The following is a 25199-nucleotide window of genomic DNA, read 5'->3' as shown; positions in this document are numbered from 1 at the left end:
TAACTGATGGTTAGCTCTCCAACATCAGAAGTACTGAGAGAGTTTGGAAATGATAGTTGTTGATGTTTTTGTTATTTTTTCCACCTAAAATGGCAGTAGCACCTTAACATAGACCCTCATCGTCTACAGGAGACCACAGTAGTCTAGCGGGAGCTGATTTCCAGATCCTGGTTCTGCTGGGGGGGCCCATGAAGGGCTGATAACCAGCAGCTCACTAAATACATCACAGACTCAACCAACCTTAGAGGCAGGGCTACGGTACCAGCAGCTGCATTTTCAGGGACAGGTAGAACCTAAGTCATGCTTGGAAATGTATTCAAGGACTTGTAAGTTCCAGGTAATATTTTTACGAAAAGGATCTGATGATAATGCATCCCATAGTTGGAGGCATTAAGAATCATACAAATAATTAGCTCCTTAAAACAAATGCTTTAAGGTTTATTTATTTTTGAGAGCGCAAGAGAGAGACAGAGCACAAGCAGGGGAGGGTCAGGGAGTGAGGGAGACACAGAATCCGAAGCAGGCTCCAGGCTCTGAGCTGTCAGCACAGAGCCCGACGCAGGACCCGAACTCACTGACTGTGAGATCATGACCTGAGCCGAAGTTGGATGCTTAACGGGCTAAGCCACCTAGGCACCCCACAAAGAAGTAACTCTTAAACTTGTTTTCTTTGTTGTTAGTGTGCAAATATTTGAAGGAAACTACGTGGGATCCAGTATATAGTTGTTGAGTAAATGAATAATTAGAGCTTTCAGTTCTTATTGAAAATAAGAAAATATTATGTGTGCTACCCTTAGCATCAAGTGCACTGTACCTCTCAGACAGTAGTCTTCTAACACATAGGACAGAGTGTTTCTTTCGTGTGATACTTAATGGAGAATTAGCAGGACTAGTTAGAGTATAGATGGCTTTCGTGGGAACTAAAAGTCTATTTGTCTCACATAAAATGTCATTTTTCTACTTTTCTAAATTGGTACAATTGAAAGCAATGCTTAGTTTGCCCATATGTCAGAGTCCAAAAAACGGTTAATAGGTTAACTTCAAAAACCACTAAGATTATTTTTTTCCTGTGTATGTTCTTGAAAGGGGGCCAGCCTTGAACTACATTAGCTTGATTGACTCTTAACCTAGTTGATCCTGGCGGGATTCCCAAAGCATAATATGGTTATACAGCTGAGTCCTTATAGGTTTAGGTTTGGGAGGCTAAAGGGAAAATGGACCTTTGTTCTGGGGTCCTGATACATCACCCAGCAGTGATGATCTTTTTCTCATTGAAATTCTCAAGGGAAGTCCAATAGTCTACCTGAAGCACAGTGTTGTAGAGTGTTGAAGGAAGAACTCTAGAACTGGCTAGTATTCGGTATAGCCACTTCATAAAGTACCAGAAGTTCCCAATATCAGAGGAAGTCCCTAAATATTTGTTCACTTAAATTAAAGCAAGGACCAGGCCAAATTTAACAAAAACATTGACACAACTAACCAAATCAAAAAACAAAATAAAAAAACACAGAAAAGAACCAAGGTACCTCTTTGAATCAATCTCACATACATAATTGTTTTCATATACGTTTGTTGAATGAACAATTATCCAATATATGCTCAAGTATGGAAATTACACACTTTATTTTTTTCTGATTTAGAGGCAATTGGAGTAGTACCATTTAAAATGACAGAGGGGTGCCTAGCTGGCTCCTTCTGAAGAGAATGCCACTCTTGATCTCGGGGTCGTGAGTTCAAGCCCTATATTGGGGATAGAGATGACTTAAATAAATATAAAAAATAAAATGAGACATTAGAGAAAAAGTAGTGTGGACCATGTGACAGAAATTGCATTCACTTTGTGTTAATTGTGCTCTCTTAAGTAACAAAGTTAATTTAGTGTGGGTTATTTGCATACTTTTTCAGTTCCATTAAAACTAAATCTGCAGCATAAATTTGTATTTAAGTGGTGAGGAAATCTATAGTGTAAAATCTATAATTGCCTAGTTGTATAAAATCTGTAATTGGAATATCTCCCTTAACCAATTTGAACATTTACATATATGTGTGTGTGTGTGTGTGTGTGTGTGTGTGTGCGCGCGTGTATGTGTACATATTATTATATAAGTGAACTAAAGCAAAGCGTCAGAGTAAAAGGATCATTTGCCACTTTTGGGTTAAATCTAAGGCCTTGTCCTTCATTTTTAAAAAATCTTATTTTGATTGGTGTGACTGTTAAGTGTTACTCAAGGTCAGTTGTATTTTGTGGCTGTGGAACCTATATGTGGTATGAAAAGGTAAGCTCCTGTCAGAGTGATCCACATCAGGCAAGGTGAATAAAATTGTTCTTGGCTACATGAATCAAACATTATTTTAAAAGAAATGAATACTTTTCAAAGAGTGCCTAGTTCTGAGAAGGAATATGATTTTGCAAAGTAGATTTTTCCCTTTCAGTGTATGAAAAAAGCGATTCTCCTTTTTTTAAAGCAGGTTTTCTTATTTGAATCCCTTTCAAGACCTGTTTTAAGAATGGTTCTGAGGTCTTTTGAGCATAACATGTAAAAAAAAGTTATCCTAAGGAGTTGTACAGAACAGTAGGAAGCAGGTATCTTTTGAGTGAAAAGAGCTATAGTAGTATAATATATTAACGTACTTTCTTGGGGCACCTGGGTGGCTCAGTTGGTTAAGCGTCCAACTCTTGATCTTGGCTGAGGCCATCATCTCATGGTTTATGAGATCAAGCCTCCCAATGGACTCTGCGTTGACAGCATGGAGCCTGCTTTGGATTCTCTCTCTCTCCCCCTCCCCTACTTGTGCACATTCTGTCTCTTTCTCTAAATAAATAAATAAACTTAAAAAAGGATATTAATGTACTTTCTTCACTTCTTGAAGTATAAATAAGTCAGTATCCTCACTCCTTATCCTAGTAAGCTTTCCCAGTGATTTGTAAGTATGCTAAAATTTGAGAAGCATTTCTCTATTTCATATTAAAAAATTTGAACTCTTAAAAAAAAACAGTTGGAAGGCATGAAACAATTTCAAACCTGTAGATGATTTGATCCATTCTGTGCTTTAGGAGTTCTCTTTCATTGAACAGATATTTATTTAGTCCTTATTGTGTGCCAGGCATTTTGCCAGGAACCTGGGGTACAGTGGGTGACTAAGGTACCGTAGTCCCTGCCCAGTGCAGCTCACAATGTAATGGGAAATAGAGACAATAAACAACTATAAATAAGTAATTACAAATTCTGGTAAGTACTTACAGTTACCAAAATCAAGTTCATTCTTCAAGAACTAGATCAACTGTCAGGCTCTCAGTAGAGATTTTTCTTGGTAGCCTTATTCCAACTTAAACATTCTTATCACAGCACTTTGCTTACTTTTATTTTATTCCTTCCTATTAAATGTTTCCTTGATAGCAAGAGAGTATTTTATTGACGTAGTTAAGTTTACTCTTCTTTTTTTTTTCTTGTCGACCCTTTCTTCTTTCTATGTAGACTGCTCAAGGTGGTGGTCATCGAACACTCCTGTACGGACATGCCATATTGCTACGCCATTCCTATAGTGGCATGGTGAGTGTGCATTTTGATTTCATCTCTTACAGGGCTCATTTGGATATACATCAGCAGGAAGTGTTGGTACTAGCATTTCATTGATGGTATTAATAAATTGGGATGATGCATTCTTTAATATCTTTGTACCTTATTTATTTTTTCTCATTTAAAAAATGAGAGTTAGCTTAGATGATCTGTAAAGTCCCTCAGTTCTATCATTTACGACTCCTATTTTTTATTATCTTAATTTTTGATAGACTGGTTTTAAGAAGACAGAGGTGTAAGAGTCAAATAAATATTTCTCATTTTTGATTTTGTTTTAAACAGTTCATTTATTAGAAAATTAAATTTTATAATTAAAGAAATTAAACAGTTCATTTATTAGAAAATTTCTGAAGGATAACATTGAAAAAGTCTATATCCACAGTGTTATCCATATAGGTATAGATACTCATATACATATCTGTCTATATAGATACATACTTGATATACTTCTATATATTTTTATGTTATATAATATGCATTATTATTTTATATAGTTTGTAAAATGCATAAAAGTTTTATTCTACTCTTGTAAAAGCGTTACTAGGTTATAAAACCAATACATATTTATTTTATAAGATTTGGAAATTACAGATGACACAATTCTTCATGATCATGTTAATGGGAGAAGAATGTGTAGGGACTTTAAAAAAATTTAATCCTTGGGGTGCCTGGGTGGCTCAGTCGGTTGGGCGTCCGACTTCGGCTCAGGTCATGATCTCGCGGTCCATGAGTTCGAGCCCTGCATCGGGCTCTGGGCTGACAGCTCAGAGCCTGGAGCCTGTTTCGGATTCTGTGTCTCCCTCTCTCTCTCTGACCCTCCCCTGCTCATGCTCTGTCTCTCTCTGTCTCAAAAATAAATGAATGTTAAAAAATAAAAATAAAAAAAAATTTAATCCTTTCTGTTAATTTTTTACATAATTGAGATCTTACTACATAACCAAATTTATATCCTGATTTTCTAAACATATTATTGTAGCATAAGCATTTTCCACATTATTTAAATTCTTCATCAATATAATTTTCATGAATACATGATGGTCCAACATTTAGAAGTATAATATAATTGATTGTTTCTTTCATGAAGAAAATCTGTTTTAGAGATTTACATAATTCTGATATTATGTAAATCACTTCAGAACAGGTGACCAAGCATAGCCTCAATATCAGTACCCAAAAACATATAAAAAATTGTCAGTCAGGGCACGTGGGTGGCTCAGTTGGTCAAGCGTCAAATCATGATCTCACAGTTCATTGTGTTTGAGCCCTGCACTGACAGCGCAGAACCTTCTTAGGATTCTGTCTCTCTGCCTCTCTCTGCCCCTCCCCGCTCATGCTCTTTTTCTCTCTCTCTCAAAATAAACTTAAAATTTTGAGTCTTATTCATGATTACCAGTGTGAAAACCTGACCTAAAGTTCTGGTGAATGGAATTCAAAAGTATAGGAAGAGAAGTATAGGAAAACTGTAGATACCATTTTAATGATGACTTAATAATATCATTTCTATTAATGTGCTACATCATATAAATAGGCCAGATAAGAAAAATTGTGATCATCTTAACAGGTATTGAAAAAGGTTTTAATAAAACTCGACACCCATTTCTAATAAAAACTAAGCATTGATGATTAATTTCTCAATGATAAAATATAAACATCGATTCAATAATCAACATCAATCTTAATTGTCAAACACTAAGGTGGTTCTTGACAAAACCAAGTCAAACAAATAAACAAAACCAAAAGTACATTAACATGGTTCTGGATCTCTTGGCTGACACAGCAATATAAGGAATAAAATTTAGGAAAATACTCTAGTAAAGTGGCTGGATACTAGATAAATACATAAATACAACCTATTTGCATACAGCCATCGTGCATTAAAACTTCATGGAAAGAATTCTATTCCAGAACTTGGTCAGTCAATCTGGGTTCAGACTCACTTTCTCAAGTGTGCTAGGTACTGTTTTAGGTGCTGGGTATAGTAGTGAATAAGATCATATCCTTGTCCTCATGGAACTTAATGAACATTTAGTGGAATAATTATATTACCTACCTCATAGTTGCTGTGAATATTATTGGAAGAGAGAATTTATGGTAATATTTATAGTACCCAGTACTGTAATTATTGCAGGATGTAACAGAAGACTTTAATAAGATAAAGGAAGACACTTAATATATTTAGAGCTAAAGTCTATGAACCTCAGGTATCACCGTGGGCAGCCTTTCTCAAGGTGAGACTCACAGTCCTACACTGGCTCAGAACATTTTTGAGGACCCTCAAAGCAACTTTTGTATAATTTTGGGAGCCAGTGTTTTGTAGACAAAAGGCAGAATTGGAATCTCCATGTTAATTTCATTTTACATCCCCATGGCACTGACTTCCACTTAATGTGCCGGCACATCTGTCCCAATTGATTCACTCTCGCCTTTTCACAGTTACTGACTCCCACTGAGGTGGGTGGATCCTGTTTCATAGAAGGAATTTTCTAGGCTTTGCCCTATTTGTTCGGTAACTCTGAGAGGTCTGGACTTGCTCCATCCCCAGAATCGTCTCTGAGTACTCTTTGCAGGGCTCCTGGTCTTGCTGGCAGTGCACTTGTTACGTAGATGATAGTGTATCTTGACCTTATACTACGTTCATCCTTGTGTCCTCATTCTTATACCAGTTTGCAAGATTTCTGAGGTTGGGGTACGGTTCAGGAAGGTGGACTGAAAAATTATGCTAGACTTTATGTTCGAGCATATACAGTTAGGGAAACTTAAGGGGGGGGGAGATGGAAGGAGATGATGGTGTTGCAAGAGTTCAGTTACTCATAGGGAATCACACACTCGTATACATGTGATAGAACCTCACTTCAGTGAGGTGACATGTTGCACACCAAAATGAATTCAGATGAATTTCAGAGAGTGAAAATTTTATTTTATTAAAAAAAACTTTTTTTAATGTTTGTTCGTTCGTTCATTCATTCATTCATTCATTCATTCTTTTGAGAGAGAGAAGTAGGGAGACAAGGGCAGGGAGAGAGGGAGACACAGACTCCGAAGCGGGCTCCAGGCTCTGAGCTGTCAGCACAGAGCCTGACGTGGGGCTCAAACTCATGACCTGTGAGATCATGAACTGAGCCAAAGTCGGACGCTTAACCGACTGAGCCACCTAGGTTCCCCGAGAGTTAAAATTTCAAAAATGAAACCAGAGCTAGAAGATGAGAGTGAATAGTTTTCAAATTTCTGTTTGGGAGAAAGATTTCTGTCAGATCAGGTTGTACTTTTGCTTACGATCATGAATATCACATGAAGGGAGATGTACAAACATATCCCCAGTTATGTGTTTTCTTTTACTGACAGAACACATTTCCTAAGTCTTTTCATGAGGAGAAAAAGGACTGCATCTCCCTTAGAGCATTGCTCCTAATGAATGCCATATGAGTGTTGTTCTCCCTCACAATGAAAAATCGGGGCCGTGCACAGAAGCATCCAGATGTGAAGAAGACTGATAGAGCAGAGATAGACTGATGATAGCAAATGACGCGTCAGAATTAAACTCCCACAGGACCGTAAATGTTTAGCAACAACTACTGACTCTCTGTCTTTCAGTATCTGTGCTGTCTGTCCACCTCCCGGTCTTCAACTGATAAACTGGCCTTTGACGTTGGCTTGCAAGAGGACACAACAGGTGAGCGCCTTGGGCCCCAGTGAGGCCGTGCTCAGAGAGAGCATGGCAGGGATTGGACTGGGAGAAGTTGTAAGCCATGGAGATCCATTAGATAAATGTTCTTATGGATGGAGTCAAGAAAAAAACGAATGACTTTCTAAGGAAGATTTTTAGTAGAAGGAGGAAGTGTATATTGTTTCTATTGGTTGGTCGTTCCCACATAATTAACTGGTTACTCAAACTGTACCTCAAACATTCTTCTTAGGGATTTGGATACAAATACAATATTTACTACATTTTAAGTCTAAAAAATGTAGCATGCTTCATGTCAGGATTCCAACAAAAAGGTCAAAAATGAAAGTCTGCCTCATTTCTCTGTCCATAGGGCTACATATCTGTCCAAATACACATATATTTTTATATTTTGAAACAGAAAATGCATACATTAACACAATTTACCCTTGGAAAGAATCAAAGTAGGAGAACATAGACTCTGTTGGTGTTTCTGTTCTCAGTGCAGTGAGGACTTTACGCTTTATATGCCTCTGTACAATTTGATTATTTTCTTTTACAATGAGCATGCATTAAAAATAAAAAAAATTAAAAATAAAAATAAATCAAAACTTTATGGAATTAAATGAAAAATTGGAATGAAAAATAAAAATAAAGACCAAGTAGAAAACAAAGGAAGGAAACAGACCAACTCTTACTGAGTACTTCCTTTCAGGGGAGGGATCAAGCTATCCCCTCATACCTCTCCCCTTTCCTCCTTTTTAAATAATTTCCCAGGGGCGCCTGCATGGCTCAGTCAGTTAAGCCACTGACTCTTGATTTCAGCTCAGGTCATGATCTCACAGTTTGTGGGTTTGAGCCCCACACTGGGCTCTGCGTGGACAGTGTGGAGCCCGCTTAGGATTCTCTCTCTCTCTCTCTCTCTCTCTCTCTCTCTCTCTCTCTCTCTCTCTCCCTCCCTCCCCTCTCCCCCTCAAAATAAGTAAATAAAATAAATTTTAAAAAATACCACCTTCTAAAATTTTCACAGACAACCAGTGGATAAAGATAAATATTCACCAACCTAATTAACTTTTCATAGACCAACACATCACCATGCATGACGGATTCCAGAACCCCAGGCACCAAAACGAGGAATATTACTTTTATTTTTAGAAGCTTGATCATTTCTCTGCATTTTTGCTAGTTTTGAAATGTTTCCTCATTTTAATTTACTTCAGCAACATTGACATGAAAAAGTCTTTAGTTCTGTCTCTCTCAAAAAGAGTCAAATACATGTACGATCTAGAATTTGTTTTCATACACTGAGATGATTATATAATCGTCAAAACAACAAAATAAGGCAGTCCCTTTGCCAGTGTGTGATCCCTTTATGGTGTACTGTGTTCCCGTAGCTTTTTACATCATCTGAATTGCTGAATTATTATATTTATTGCTTGTTGTCGGCCTGCCTTGTGAGAATTAAACTCACAAGGCAGATAACTTTTCATTCCTTGTTTACTGTGTATCCCCAACTTCTAAAGCAGTGATTGACAGAGTGTGGTTCCTTGATAAACATTTGAGTGAATGAATGAAAAACTCCCTGCAACCCTAAAAATGTGAACTGAGTGAATAAAGATAAAGAACCCTGCAAGGTGACATTCAAGTAAGACTGTGGTCTATACAAGGAAAGCATCTCAGGGCACATGACATGTTGGCTGTAAGAATGCTTAAGAAGTGGTATTTGATGGTTAATTTACACATTTATGCAAAGTGAATTTTTATTTAGTGCCTACAATTTGCTAGTAGCAGCTGGGGAAACCCCAGTGAACAAAAACACAAAGCCCCTGCTATTATGGAACTTATTCTGGCATTGGGGAATTGGTGAAGAAGAAAGAAAATAAGTGTTCTGAAAAATAATAAAGCTGGTCAAAGGGGAAGAATGAGTATTAGATAACAGAGATCACTAAAACCCTACTCGCAGTTTTGGATAGAACTTAGATTTAGATTTTAAAAGGAACTTTAAACACATTGAAGAATTGTTTGCTTAAGTTTATTTTTTAGCTAATGGGACTGAAGAATGGATTGATGTGTGGCTCAGGAGGCTTATGCTTGACTTGTTCTGGAAGAAATTATTTGAGTTAATGTGTACCCAGATATTTTTAAGATGTATCCTTCTATAGTAGGATTCTCTTATATTTTACCCTTAGTTAAGTAGAAACTACCATATTTGAAAATAAAAAATAAGGGGCTCCTGGGTGGCTCAGTTGGTTAAGCATCCAACTTTGGCTCAAGTCATGATCTCATGATTCGTGAGTTCAAGCCCCGCATCGGGCTCTGCGCTGACAGCTCAGAGCCTGGAGCCTGCTTTGGATTCTGTGTCTCTCTCCCTCTCTTTCTGTTCCTCCTGTGCTCTCTCTCAACCTCTCTCTCAAAAATAAATATTAAAAATTTTTTTAGAAAGTAAAATAAAAAATAAAACAAGGCACAGGATAGTAACATTTCAGTGACAACACTTTGCATCTACTTTTAATTAGCATCCCCCCAAAGTACAGAGTTTTTAAAATGCTATAATGCAACTGTCACAACATTGCAAACGCCAAGTCCTTTTGAAAATCATGTGCCGGAAAACTAGAGGTTATTACAGAGAGCAAGGAACATGTGATTATAGAAGGAATGCAGTAAGACCAGCATGACTGGTAGATTTGACCATATGGTACAATAAATAAATACCTTGTAAGCAGTTCTCAGTGTGGGGGGCGGCGGGGTGGGGAGGGAGGCACCAAACTTCCCAAAATGTCACAACCGGGTTCCATTGCAGAGAATCTGTGCATTTTGCCATGTGTTTACCCTAAGCTAATTGGGCCTCGGTCTTTGGAGTTCCGTGGTCTACCAGACGAACTTGCAGTAAACAGCAAGTGAACTTTCAAACTTCTGAAAGCTGGGTGAGAAGAACCATTTTATTTATTTATCGGGAGACCGACTTGAAGACTTGTTTTATGAAAGACTCTTTGGGGCGCCTGGGTGGCGCAGTCGGTTAAGCGTCCGACTTCAGCCAGGTCACGATCTCGCGGTCCGTGAGTTCGAGCCCCGCGTCAGGCTCTGGGCTGATGGCTCGGAGCCTGGAGCCTGTTTCCGATTCTGTGTCTCCCTCTCTCTCTGCCCCTCCCCCGTTCATGCTCTGTCTCTCTCTGTCCCAAAAATAAATAAAAAAAGAACCTTGAAAAGGAAAAAAAAAAAAAAAAAAAAAAGAAAGACTCTTTGATTTTGGAGGCGCTGGCAGACAAAATCGATTTTAAAATAAGAGGCATCTCTTCGTGTTTCCCCTTTCCAATCGTCCTGCAGGTGAGGCTTGTTGGTGGACCATTCATCCTGCCTCCAAGCAGAGGTCGGAAGGAGAAAAGGTGCGCGTTGGAGATGACCTCATCTTAGTCAGTGTGTCCTCTGAGAGGTACCTGGTAAGTGTGGCAGGAGGGGTCGTGTGTTGGGTGTTGGGTCCATGAAGTTTTCTCCGTAAACCCAAGACTGCAAATTCCCTAACGAAATTGCTTAGAGACAAGGCTGTATCTCTCTTTGATGAGTTATAAATAACTTTAAGTAAGGGACTCATGTGACCTGTGTGCAAGTGTGGCTTCCCGGCTTTATTTAGACAGGCTTCCCTTGTGCCCTTAGTTTGTGTGTTCATGATACTGACAGCACCTGTTCTCAGGTTATTTTATTAATGACATGCCAATGCAGTCTAATCAGGAATTCAAAATTCCACGGACTTTATTTTGTGCCCACCGAAGGCTGTGTTAAGGGGATTGTGATAACCTATTTTGACATGTACGAAAGCAAATTAGTATATGAGGAACTTGTGCCATGTTGACAAAGGAGAAATAGATGAAATAAAAACCAGTTCCGGTCTCTCATTGACACGGCATGGTTTCAGAGGGTGGGGGTTAGAAATGGGAGTGTGAAAAAAGAAGTTTGTATTGTATCATTGAAGGTGTATTTTATTTTTGTGGCGAGGCCGTTATATATTTAATTTAACTTACTTAGTAAATTGTATTTTTGCTGCACCCAAGTTTTCAGAAGAGTGAAATCAATGGAAGTGTGAAGGATGCCAATGCAAAGTGTTCTTTTTATTTTGAGGTTGAAAAGGGAACTCAACAGAGGCACCTGGCTGGCTTAGTCGGTGCACCATGTGGCTCTTGATCTTGGGGTTTGTGAGTTCGAGCCCCACGCTAGCTGTAGGGATTACTTAAATAAATAAAGAAATCTTAATGAAAAAAAAAGAGTAAGTATAAATTATAAACTTTCCATGAATATTTATATAAAAAACTTCCAAACATCACAGCGGATGATGATAGAAATAAAAATCAGAAATGGAACATTGTAGCAGTTAAGCAGACACTGATTTATAGCAAGTGTATTCCCACTGCCATAAATGAAAAGAAGCTCTTTTTGAGCAGTCGATTTAAGATCAAGAAGGTAGCTGGTGCCCCTTGCTCTGGGAACATGGAAATAGGGTGGGTTTGGGCTGTTGGGAGTCAGACTGTGCTTATCAACACATTTCGTTCCAATTTTGAGACGTATCTCGGAAGAACGGTTTTGTTTCACTTGCTCTGTGGAAAGAGGTAATGATAAAGACCAGGAAATGATGGAACAGTGATGGTCTAACTCACAGGACTGTTACATTAAGTGGAACATCTAATGTTGAACAGCCAAAGGGAGGCCTGGAGTGTTTCTCTCCTTTTGTCTCTTGACCAGTGTGGGTGGAAGCGGGCACATGCTTCTGGGGTAATACAGACATGTCAGCTCCTCAAAGAAGCATTTATTAAGCCCTTGCTGTATGCACATGCTGTGTCTGTGAAGGTGCTGTACATCTTGATCAGGAGATAGATATTTGGAGTTGTAAGTTTACTTGGAAACCAGTAGCAGCTAAAAATAATCATTGCATGCTTTTAAATGTATACATATCTTATTTTGATTTGGACATGACTGTGCATGTTTTTGCTGTACAATTTGTACTTCCCACGACATAGCAGAGTTTACCTGACGGGATGCCATTGTTAGGTACTGAAGGAGTAGAAAACTCGGAATCTCACTGGGGACAATACTTCTTAGCATCCCTTCTGCCACTAATTCCCTGAACTCCCTGAATTCTGGCTTTCCCACTTGCAAAATGCTGGTGCTTATATTTAACACAAGTTTACTAGGATGAGCCAATCAGATAATGAATGTGAATAAGGTATGATTTCAAAAGCGCTTAGACGAATAGTATCAATAATCATAATGCGTGAGGTTCACCTTCTCTTGCCTTTAGAAATAAATCTCATGATAAATGAAATTCACGAATTATTTTCCAGCTTCAGTTTAGCCAATTCACCCAGGTTCCTTTTCTGGTATGCTTTTAGTGAGCTACAAACAGTGGTCACCCAGACTGTTCAGATTTCGCTTTTATTTGGGCACGGAGTCAGTGCTTTTAGTGTTCATCTCTGTGTGCCTAGCGTGTCATAAAAACTGCAGGAAAGACCAAGGGCACATTGCACCTGCTTTCTGCCCTCAAAGCATTAGTGGAAGAAGTGAACCAAATACACAGGGAACTGTAGAAGAATATTGTAAGGCAGTAAGTATGTGTTACAGTTTGGGTTATGGGTATAGGGTATAGGGATGTTTAATTATTTCATACTCTTGCTGTCGTTGATTACAAGGATCTGGAGAAAGTCTGATAAGGGTAAATAGTGAGGGAGCAAAAGGATTTTGGAATAGCAGCAGCTGGAATAACCCATATACTGCGCCTAAATAACTAAAAATGGGCTCTGTGTACAAATATCTGTTTATTAGTGTAGGGCCTGGTAAGTATGAGCCTGGGCCAGTCATGGAACTTCTTAAAACCCTCACTTTCCTCACCTGCAATATGGTGATAATAAAGAACGTAATTCACAGGGGTGTTAAAAAGATGAAATTCTTTGATCCAAACCAGAGAGTTGCTTAGTGAGTTACTGTTTACTTGGGAGATTTGTCCTTGTGGAGAATGGCTAACGACACTGCAGATACTTAACCAGAAGAAGAAGAAGTCGGGAAGGCAGGAGTAAAGGGAGTAATATAGCTGATTTTAAATAGAGGTCTACCGTGGAAAGCCAGGTTCACATCCTGACAAGTTGCTGATGTGTTTCAAAGTAAATAATTTAATAACTTTGGCTGAAAACACATTCGTTAAAAATAACTACTTAAAATAAACTTTTCCAGCCATTGATTTTATAACTTTCTAGTCATTAGTGCCTGTGGACCTTTGATCTGGTTTTCCTCCACTAACAGAGATGGTTAAGCTGAATTGGGCTTTAGGTACTCTAATAAAGCTTACAACTGCTGGGGTGCTAATGGGTAAAATTGACTTTACACGATTGATTTTCACCCTGTCCTCTGCAGCCGTGCCCCGTGGACAGAAGAGGGCGCTGTGTTGGACACCAAGCAGCCCGGGCTGTGCCCTCTACTTCGTATGTTGCTTCTCTGCACATGATTTCCAAGGAATAAGGGGTCTTATTTCTAGAAATAAGTTGTTGCCAACCGCTCATCCAAATATGGTCTTTTCTCACCTTGCTGTTTCATATTCTCATATGGAATGATACCTTCATCCTCCTTTCAGGATATCCAAGAAGAAAAACAAAATCCCTGTGTCCCTATTGGAACTGTTTACTTTTTTTCTTTTAAGAAGAATTGACAAAGCAGCTTAAATGTAAGACAGATACACAACTTCAAATAGAGAAAACATGGCCGTGTAGGTAGTGCTGACTGTGAATCTATTTCAAACTGAACAAATAAAGCATACACCACAACTTTTATTGGTTTAGAAAGACATCAGATCACCCTGGTACACACAGAAGTCTTCAATCCATGGATTGGATTACTTGCATTGGACACATTGATTTTTTGACTAATTTTTTCTTAATTAGGTCACCTATAGAAACATACAGATTTTTTAAAGATCCATGAAAACATTGCCATTGTCTGAAAGAAATTAGGCCAAGCTGAACCCCACAATCTAAAGAATGGTCGGCAGATGCTTAAATAAGGCATTCTAGGGTTCATAAGAATTTCCCCACCATTCCCCTACCCATCTCTGAATTTCTCATAAGAAGTACAAGGTGTTTTGACTACATAAGAAGTTGCTGAATTGCCTCAAGTTGCATAAAATACTGATAACTAAAAAGGACAGCGATCATAAATCTTTTCAAGCTAATTATTTTGCAGCAAACATTTTTATTTACTTTGAGCCTTTTTTTTTTCTCTCTCCGTGGCTCCAATGATGGAATCATAGAATATTCCTTTCGGAAAGAGTGTCTATTCTGTGCCCCTCATTTTTTCTCAGAAGGAGAAAATGAAGCCTGAGGGGTGATATGTCTTATGTACTTGTGTTTCCTGTCACTGGATGCTAATGTATCCAGAATGTTGCTCACGAGGACCCAAGTGCCTGACACTTAGGAGAGAAATATTTGTGTTGAATGAATGCATCCCATAAGGGTTGCATTCAGATATTCCTAAAAATTTATGGGCCATAGACCCCTTTGGTAATCTGATGAAGCTTATTGACCGCTTGTCATCAATGTTTTAAAATACATGAAACATATACATAGGATTACAAGGAAAACTAGACGTTCTCTAAGTGGAGTTTTGGTTAAGAACTCCCATAGGGGCATGTGGGTGGCTCAGTCGGTTAAATGTCCAACTTCAGCTCAGGTCATGATCTCATGGTTTATAGGTTTGAGCCCCATGTCGGGCTCTGTACTGACAGCTCAGAACCTGGAGTCTGCTTCAGATTCTGTGTCTCCCTTGCTCTCTGCCCCTCCCCTACTCAGGCTCTGTCTGTGTCTCTGTCTCTCAAAAATAAGTAAATATTAAAAAAAAAAAAAACTCCTATAAGATGATTTATAATATCCTGTCTTAGTTCTGAGATTTTGTGATTCTATCATACAATGTCCTGTTACTCAAAACACCGTTTTGGGGCCAGCAGCCTTGGTTGGCCCCTCCACACTTCCTGGGTTCAAATATGCATGTTTGGACAAGATCCTCAGCTGACTCCTGTGTGTATTCGATCTGGAGAGTCACTAACACAAAGGTCACGGTGACATGAAGGAGTGGAGGAGGCCCCAGGCCCCTCCACTTTTGCTGGTGGGTTGATGCTACTGTAAGCATGTAAATTCTAGAATAGTTACATGTTTCAGCCTAAGGCCAACTTTGCTTTCAACCTCTGACAACATCTGTTTTGCTTTAAGGACAACTCGTCTTAGTTTCAGTAATTGCAGCTGTTACTGCTTTCTGAATATTTCATCGGACAGGTCTGACAATGATGTGTGTCTTTAGATTTCCCTTAGCTGTTTAAGCAGCAAAATTAATTAGAGACATCCAGAATAGTTATGCCCAGAGAATATTTTCTTGAGAGGAGTGGGCATTATTAAGTAAGTTTATGTGCTGCAATACGATCTTAAGGACATTTTTTGGACTTTATTCAGCAGACTGAAACTTTCATATTTTTATGGTCCTCTCATACGTATTATTTATCTTTAGGTTTAGATAGGATTTGAAAATTGCATCTTAACCCTCCTCCCCACCCCCATTATTTTTCACTACATCAGCTCCTTACTATTATTTTTTTAATGCTTATTTTATTTTTGAGAGAGGGAGAGAGAGAGAGAGAGAGAGAATGCAGGGGAGGGGCAGAGAGAGAGGGAGACACAGAATCTGAAGCAGGCTCCAGGATCTGAACTATCAGCATAGAGCCCCACACCGGGCTCGAACTCATGAACTGCGAGATCATGACCTGAGTTGAAGTCGGATGCTTAACTACTGAGCCACCCAGGTGCCCCTCGTAGCACCTTATTTTTTTTTAAATTTATTTTAATGTTTATTTATTTTTGACGGGGTGGGGGCACATGAGCGGGCACATGAGCGGGGGAGGGGCAGAGAGAGAGAGGGAGACACAGAATCTGAAGTAGGTTCCTGGCTCTGAGCTGTCAGCACAGAGCCCGACACGGGGCTCAAACCCACAGACCATGAGATCATGACCTTAGCTGAAGTTGGATGCTTAACCGACTGAGCCACCCAGGTGCCCCCAGCAGCTCCTTACTGTCTGAAGCATAAGGTGCTCCCATGTTCTGGTATCTGTTATCAAAGCCTCTTAGAGGAACAAAGAGGTCCAGGCCAATTCCATTTATGAGGTTTCTGGCATATTAAAAATGAAAACCTCCAAACTGGCTTACAAAATGTAAATTGTTTCATACAAAATTTTGGCATGTTTTAAATATTTACTTTAGCACATTAACCTACTAATATACATACTCAAATCCGATGTATGTACAAAGTTACTCGGAGACAGCATCTCTAAACACAGAAATGTGAGGCCCAGACCAAGCAGTCCTACTGGCCCCTCATGCTCTCATCCCATGTGGAATGCCTTCTCTCTTGTGCAAGTGCTGTCTGTCCTCAAGGCTCAGTACAGCGAGCTCTGTTCCGGTTACGTTGGCCAAGGTGCTGTCTCGTTTCAATTCCTGGACCGCTTCAATTACAGTTCACCTAACATTGAAACGTATATTTATTTTCCCTTAAAGTATTACCTCAAAATATGCACGTACTTTACCTTCCCTTCCATGTTACAAGTGTACTGAGGGTACAGCATGTGATCTACTGATATTTAACACAGTGCTTGATACATAGTGTATTCAGTGAAACGTGATGTGTTGACAAACGATGATAATTTATCATCATGTGGTATGAGCTTTCACTTCAATTCAAATAAAGATATAGGCATTGGTATTTTGAGTCATCTTCTCATGGTTTGGTAAAATCCATATGGATATGTGTCTGTGTGTGTGTGTGTGCTGTTACTTTGACTCAGGTCATTGAAATGGGAATATTCATAGAATAACTTCAGATTTTTTTTTTTTGTTTTATGCTACTTTGATTTTAAAGGTTTGGGTGACTTCTTCACATTCTTGCTTAGTGAACAATGCTGCTCGATATGAGGTATACAGTTGTGAACCTGTGTCTAATAGCTTATGAGATGGGGAAAGAAAAATACACAGAACAGTTACATCACTCTGACTGCTCTGAAGGAAAATATGGCTTCCTTAGTTATGGAAGCAGAGCATGTACGAATTTATCTGTAAGTAGTTAAAGGAGTCTCCTATTGGGGAAGAAATTCAGTAACGAATGTCCACTGGGATTTGGTGTTCAAAGGACAGGCTGAGGTGACAAGGTTGTAAAAAGGCAGATGGTGAGCCAAGACGAGAAGATCAGAGCAAGTTACTGCTAAGTATGATGCATCAACAGGGAAACTTTGAATCTTATTGATTGGAAAGATTATTGATAAGATGACCACCTAAGTGTCAAATGTCAAAATTTTCTTTGATTTTGTTCCCAAGAGAACGATAGTGACTTACCTGTTTTTGCCGGTGACTTGAGAGTATGTTTAGGATATTCAATGCCCTGTGGAGCACAGGAACGCCCCGTGACTGCTTCGTGATTGTTCTTCATTTAACAAAGCGGGTCAGATTTCTGGGGAAAATCTGGCACAATTAAAGACCTTAAAAGCTTAGGCTGTCATCAGCATTGGAAAAGTGTTGCAGAAACATTACAGGAATATTGGTGATGTTTACCCGAAATGACTCTGAGGAAAAAGTGGTTGTTCTATGTGTATTTGAAATTCTGGAATCAGCCAAGTAGTGATCAGTAAAATGAGCAAGGTTACCCATAATTTTGTTTTTCTTTACTAATTATTTGAAAACTCATATATTGTGACTCTTCAAAGGGAAATATGATATTATTTTAGTACATTTCTGTTTTTAAGAAGGAAAATCTGAAATTTGTAGTATCTGAATTTTGGAGGAAATGGAGGGTGCTGGTTAGCTACCTATTAGGAAATATTGCCACTTACTGGCTGTCATACCAAATTGCAGATAAAAGTTCTCCAAGGACCCTGTGAAAGTCCCTTAGAATTTACCTATTTCACCGTCTAAAAGCTGTCACAGTGTGATATGTAGAAAAATTAATTATAATTTCAATGGTGAGTGACCGCTCTCTGTCAAGTTTTGTCCATCAGTGAACTGCAAAGCAAAATGGTCTGTTTTAATGCATAAATTGATTTTAGTAGTTTTGTGTGTGTGTTTCTGATTAGTGGCTTCTGTTAGTCACTCTTAGAATGAAGCTCAAAAATACCTAAAGTCAAATAGGAGCTCTAACTTTTTTTTTTTCCTACTAGTCTCTTAATGCCTGAGTGACAGGATCGAAATAGATGTTCTCAGTGGACATTCCCAAATCGGCAGTGTTAAGTTCGAGCTGCCAGAAGCACTTACGTAGTAAGACTTTCGAAAAGCCTGAAGAGATGCCCTCTTTTGCCTCTCCCACAGCATTTGTCTTACGGCAATGGCAGCTTACACGTGGATGCCGCTTTCCAGCAGACTCTCTGGAGCGTGGCCCCAATCAGCTCAGGAAGTGAAGCCGCCCAAGGTAAAAAAAAAAAAAAAAAACAAAAAACAACAAAAAACTCCACTTCAATTAGAGGGCTTGTCCTTGATCCATGGTTGACAGTCATCCTTGGAATTGTGATAATGAGCAGATTGTTAATCAGGGCGTTTTGTGTCAAAATATTCTGGAATGCAGATACGTGACATTTAAGAATCTTGTTTCGATTGCTATTTAAAAGTGAAGTTTGTGTTAAGATTGATTTTCTTTTTTTTGTGCCGCCACCTTTCGCTTATCTGTGTGTGCTGTACGTGCTCGCTCCCTAGATGTTGTTTTCTCCAGTGTTTTGGCCTCAGAGTATTGTTCGGTGAGGCTAATAGGGAGGCTTCTCACCTTCCAGGGTTGGGGGACTTAGAGCCAGACCACGGCAGTGTTTATGCGTCAGGTTAATCTCTGCATCTGTTCTGATCATCCTCGTTTACATAGGTTCAGCTCTGAGCCTCTCCATGTTTGTATGTGGAACGGAGGCTTTTCTGGGATTGAGGTCATGTTTTCTAGCGGGAACATCACGGACGGTGGGACTTGGGAACCCTGCGCTCAGAGGCGCCAGGCAGATTTTGGCTAGATACTTAAGCCTCACTGAACTTCTGTTTCTCTGTCTATGAAAATAGAAGATTGGACCAGATGATCTGCCTGGCTATCGGCATCTGACCATGACAGTTCAAATGTGCCTGAATTTCAATCCTTACAGGGTATCTAATTGGTGGTGACGTCCTCAGGTTGCTGCACGGACACATGGATGAATGCCTCACTGTCCCTTCAGGAGAACACGGTGAAGAGCAGCGGAGGTTGGTACCAAGCCTGGTGTATCTGAGTCTTGCCTTGATGCAATTTTTAATTTTTTAATTTATTATTTTAAAAAGTTTTTTTTTAAAGATTTATTTATTTTTGAGAGACAGAGTGAGACAGAACACAAGCAAGGAAGGGGCAAAGAGATGGGACATAGAATCCCAAGCAGGTTCTAGACTCTGAGCTGTCAGCACAGAGCCTGATGGGGGGCTTGAATTTACAAACCACGAGATCATGACCTGAGCTGAAGTTGGACGCTCAACCGACTGAGCCGCCCAGGCGCCCCCTTGTACAATTTTTAAATTAAGACCATTCGCTTAATAGAAAATGGGCCGCTAACACTCCTCTGTGCACTGAAGCAATCCATGTGTTGGCCTCTATAGAAGTTTTTCTCTTATGTTGTATTTTTTATTACCTATTGATAGAATTGCTGAAAATTTTGATATAAATAAAACATGGTCAGAAGTTTGGACTAAAATACACTGAGTGGGAGGAGTGAACACATTAAACTACTTAAAACTTCATTACATGTTCCTTACTTTTGATTTCTTTCTGGCGTGTTTAGTCTCAAATTCAGTTTTAAAGTCAGAGTTCTCAAATTGCACAAAAGTTTGGGACCTTTTCCTATTACCTCCCACTTACTGACATACACGATAAAATTTGTATGCGGAACGGAGGCTTCTCCCTAATATTTTATGTGATTATAACACCTCTCTGATGGTAATATTTGTTGGTACTGGGCTGAGACTGAAGTCCTCTGGGGAGTCACTGGGGAAAGTGCAAAAATAATCCAAAACCATAGAATATTTAGGATGGTTTGAATGTCCTGCTTTGCTTTATGAATTAATGGATCCATAGTGAGTTGAACACACATATATGAGAGTACTATGAGAGAAGACATTGTGTGGATGGTTTATTATGTGTTTTTAAGTCTTTGAGTGGACATTTCTCATAATATGAACCTATATAGTGAGGCAACTATTATTTAATACATGTTCAGTTTTGTAACTTTGATATAGAGAACATTTAGAAAGTTAATACTCACTTTTTTTTTTTTTTTAGTTTATTTATTGGGAAAGAGAGAGAGGGGTGGGGAGGGAGAGAGAACAAGTTGGGGAGGGGCAGAGAGAAAGAGAATCCCAAGCAGGCTGCCCAAAGCTGGTGCAGAGCCCTACACAGGGCTCGATCCCACCATCCACAAGATCATGACCTGAGCCGAGATCGAGAGTCAGATGCTCAACCAACTGAGGCACCCAGGCACCCTGAAAGTTAATACTCATTTAACTAGCTGTTTAACCTTGGGAAAAGTCACTTTGAGGCCTCGGTTGTAGTTGTACCTCTCTTACCAGGAAGACCTGGCTTATGGTGAAGAGTGGCATGCACAGCCTGGAAAATTCCCTAAATGAAAAATGCCACTGGTAGTAGGTTGGGAAGAAGATGTTGATGGTGTTGATAGGGTTTGTCTACAAGATGAGAGGGAATTCAAAAGGCACTCGGTTTGGGGAATTAATTCCAAACAGAAGAAAACACAGAAGACTCAAAGGGATGTAGTGTATTGTGGAAATAGCTGTTCTTCCAGAGTGGAAGAACCGTGTAGGTTCGTGTAGGACCGGGAGCAGGATGGAATCGGAGGTACAGACCGGACAAGAGAGAGCAGTGTGGTCAGCTTTTGAAGGATCCTCGGTACCATTACCATGGGCTCGCTTTTACTCTGAGGTAGTTAGGAAGGAGCGTGGGGTGGGGGTGAAATGGTCAGGTCTCTTGTAAAGGAATAGTAGGTCTTAACGGGCAGGAGGAGGTTGGGTCACCAATGAGGAGAGTCCAAATCAGGGAAACCAGGAGAAGGCTGTTGTAGGCACTCGTGCAAGAGGAAGGGAGAAACTTTACCTGGAGGGTGGCCATCAGAATGGAGAGCTCTATCTGGAACAGAGACGTTTTAGGTCATGTTGACTGGTTTAGAGATAAACCAGTGTGGAGCATGAGGGAGTGTATCTGATCCGGGGTGTCCTGCTGTTTCTGGCTTGAGTAAAGAGAGATGGTGCTAGAGATTATTAGGAGACATTCAGTTTTCATAGTACGGATTGAGTAAAGTTTGGATACTGGTAACTACAGAGGGTCCATGGGACATTAAGCAGGAAGTTGGAATTTTTGAGTCATTTACTTAGAGCTTGACCTGGATGTAAAGTCCAAGTGCCCAGGGGACAGTTGAAGGAATGAGGGTCCTACATAGGGAGGGCAGAGCTGGAATTAGGGGGATGTGTTGATCAGTTTGGGGCATTGCTTTAAAAAGGCCGCAAAGCCTTGGAATAGGCTAACCAGAGAGGAGGCCGAGGGTGGTATCCCAGAGCACGCTGACGTTTGGGATGTGGACAGGCAAAGAAGAGTCTGCATGGTAACCAGGTAGAGAACCAGGGAGGTTAGTCATGGAAGCCAAGGGAAGATTGGGGGGCAGGTGTGTTAAATGCGGTGATATGTTTATATAAACTTAGGAGCAAAAAGAGGTCCTGTCTTAGTCATTGGGGAATTTATTCTCTGATTTGTTAAAGGAAGCACTTAGAGCAAGTGATGCTTCTTAGAGCCCTTCTATTGTTTCTACAGACGCGAGAGATTGGTAGTTAAGGCTCTGGAGCTACACACACCTGGGTTTGGGCCTCACCTCTGCCACTTCCCAATTGGGTGACTTGTGCGGGTGACTTAATTTCTTTAAGAATTGCTTTTCTCCACTGTGAAATGCAGCTTAAGTATGAGCTGGGAAGATTCAGTGGGACAATGCGTGGAAAATACTTGATGCGCAGTAAGAGATCAGCAGATTTCGTTGTCGCTGTCATTATTATTTAGATGGAAGAGCAGGATTTAGTCAGATATGGGAGAATCTGAGGGACCGTGGGCATGTGGATGAAAGCTTACTAGAGCATAGGCTTTGGAGGAAGCGAGGCTAAACTGTATCGAGGAAAATCCTCTATTCTTTGAATTGAATGGAGTAGGTGTGGGGTGAGGAAGGACTCCTGATTCTTGCTAAGGTTCAGAAGCCAGAAATGGATGAGCATAGTTTTTGTTTGAATAGTTGAATATTTTCATCCTCCGATGAGAATATTCAGTGGCAGAGAGACCCCAGAGTTCCTCAACTAAGCTCACTGACAATGACTACAGTTTTCCAGTTCTCCTGGACACTAGAGAACCTGTAGGTTAAATAGGTGTGTGTTTGTTTTTTATTTAAGTTTATTTATTTATTTGAGAGAGACTGAGACAGCACAATGGGGGAGGGGCAGAGAGAGGGAGACACAGAATCCGAAGCAGGCTCCAGGCCCCGAGCCGTCAGCACAGAGCCCGACGCGGGGCTTGAACTCACAAACCGCGAGATCGTGACCTGAGCCGAAGTCGGCCGCTCAACGGACTGAGCCACCCACGCGCCCCTAAATAGGTGTTTTCTTGAACGGGGCATTTATAGGGTGGATTTTCTACTGATTCTGTAGGTAGCTGGTTATTACTGCAGGGAAAACTAGCGGGCATTTCAAAGATATTTTATTATTGTTCTGGATCTGCTGTCCCATTGCATACATGTTGACATCTGTCCTTTCTCATATCATTCTTGAGTTAATGTTGTTAATGTCTGTGTGTCAAATTACTCTCAATATGTATTCAGTTCAGCAAATCACTGCTCTTTCTAGGGAGTGATGTCAGTAAGAACACATCCGTTTGTGCCCTGTGCACAGTATGTTTATGCGGGTGAAATTAGATTTAAAGAGATGTCAGATCATGGCTTGAGGGAGAAAATGAGTCAGAAATAGGCAGCAGCAACCTAAGGGGTGTTGCTTAAGGAAGGATAGTTAGACTTGTCTTGATGAAATAGTGAGATTGGGCATTTAGTTGCATGTCACAAGAAAAATGATTTCTTAAATTTTACATTCGCACTGCACTCAAGTCTTGTTACTATCATTGTGTAGAAATGTTTTTATCCCCCTTTGTTCTGACCCGGAGTCATTTCAGTCTCTTCAGTGACTCGGGGCGGGGGGCGGGCGGCAAAGGGCAACTCAGTCTGGAGGCAGTAGCTCTTTAATTGATTTGAATCTCTACTGGGGGAGAAACGCATCATGATAACCGAAGAACATATATTTTGATTCGTTTAAAAAAAAGAAGTGGAAATAATTTGATTTTTGGACAGCCACTTGAAAGCTGGAGGAATTCTAGGGAAATACGTGAAAGAATTCTTTTACCTCACAGCTCTGTGCCATACTTGTGATCTGCTTACGCTCAGTAATCGCGTCACGTTGCGAAAGTCAAAGAACTAAGGTCAAACCAGATTTGTCATAAGAAGTAGTTGAAGTAAGGAGATGGCCAGAAGCGACATTTACTTTCTAGTAATTTAGGAACATGTCGGTCATCAGTGCCTCGTTCCCGAATGGATACGTCGTCCTGCCTGTGCCCCATTCCGTTGACGGTTGTTGAATAGACACAACTATAATTATAGCAGTTGAACATGCAGTTTGGGGATGGGTTCTGTAATACCAGAGACCAATGGAGTGAACTTTAGTTTCCTCCTCACATTTAGACTTGTATGTGGAAGTAATTACCTAGGCATTCTCATGAGGGTATTAATAAAAACTCTTAGAACGAAGAGCAGACAGTGGCCCATACAGTTAAGTGGAACTGAATGGGAGAATGAGCTCCTACTCAAGCTAAACTGAATTCATAGTTTTCTTCATTCTTCTTGCTCATCTTATGTTTATGGATTGAATTCTGACATTACGCATGAAATACAGCATCACGATAGTTTTATTTGAAATTTCTTTAAAAAAGATTGTTTTGGGGCGCCTGGGTGGCTCAGTCGGTTGAGCTTCCGACTTCGGCTCGGGTCATGATCTCACGGTTTGTGGGTTCGAGCCCCGCGTCAGGCTCTGTGCTGACAGCTCAGAGCCTAGAGCTTGTTTCAGATTCTGTGTCTCTCTCTCTCTCTGACCCTCCCCCACTCATGCTCTGTCTCTCTCTGTCTCAAAAATAAATAAACATTAAAAAAAAAATTAAAAAAAGATTGTTTTGTTTATTTTTTGAGAGAGAGAGAGAGAGAGAGAGTGTGTGTGTGTGTGTGTGAGTGAGGGAAGGGCAGGGAGAGAGGGAGACACAGAACCCGAAGCAGGCTCCAGGCTCCAGGCTCCAAGCTGTCAGTACAGAGCCTGATGCAGGGCTTGAACTCACGAACCCTGAGATCATAACCTGAGCCCAAGTTGGAGGCTTAACCGACTGAGCCACCTAGGTGCCCCTTAAATTTCTTGAGATTTTTTCCAGGAAGACCCTGTGGTTCTAAAGTCACAGGTATGCGAGTTGTCTAAATAACAGTAAAAATATAATCTATAGAGGTTGTGAGCATTTGGGTCGAAGGGGGATACTTTGAGTATCAGCTTTAAATTGTAATTTTTTAGTTCTGACCCAGACTCTTTAGATAGTGAGAATATATTAAGGAGAGACAGGGATTTGTCAGAGCAATATCGTGTTTTAATTACTTACTTAAAAATAAGCTTTCATTCTGGAAGCTTGAAATCTGATTACCGGTTTTCATTTTGAGCATGGCATATTTTACATGGGGAGTATTTTCTGCCCTGGATCCTATCACTGGATTGCATCCTATTCAGTCCATTTTTATGTGTTTTTTTTTTTTTTCCAACGTTTTTTATTTATTTTTGGGACAGAGAGAG

The 25199-nt window shown here is 40.0% G+C and overlaps 1 protein-coding gene across 1 annotated transcript in view; it reads left to right on the top strand.

Moving 5' to 3' along the window:
- RYR2 (ryanodine receptor 2) overlaps positions 1–25199 on the top strand; it is a 765551-nt gene that overhangs the window by 311609 nt on the left and 428743 nt on the right. The window contains exons 6-10 of the mRNA XM_042907783.1: positions 3477–3551; positions 7170–7248; positions 10564–10676; positions 18606–18705; positions 19412–19508. Coding sequence (XP_042763717.1) covers positions 3477–3551; positions 7170–7248; positions 10564–10676; positions 18606–18705; positions 19412–19508 — 464 coding nt within the window. The remainder of the gene's footprint in view (positions 1–3476; positions 3552–7169; positions 7249–10563; positions 10677–18605; positions 18706–19411; positions 19509–25199) is intronic.

Source organism: Panthera leo, chromosome D2 (assembly GCF_018350215.1).
Source record: "Panthera leo isolate Ple1 chromosome D2, P.leo_Ple1_pat1.1, whole genome shotgun sequence".
Lineage (NCBI taxonomy): Eukaryota > Metazoa > Chordata > Mammalia > Carnivora > Felidae > Panthera > Panthera leo.
The sequence above is the reverse complement of the archived record's forward strand: the minus strand, read 5'-3'. Positions and strand labels throughout refer to the sequence as shown.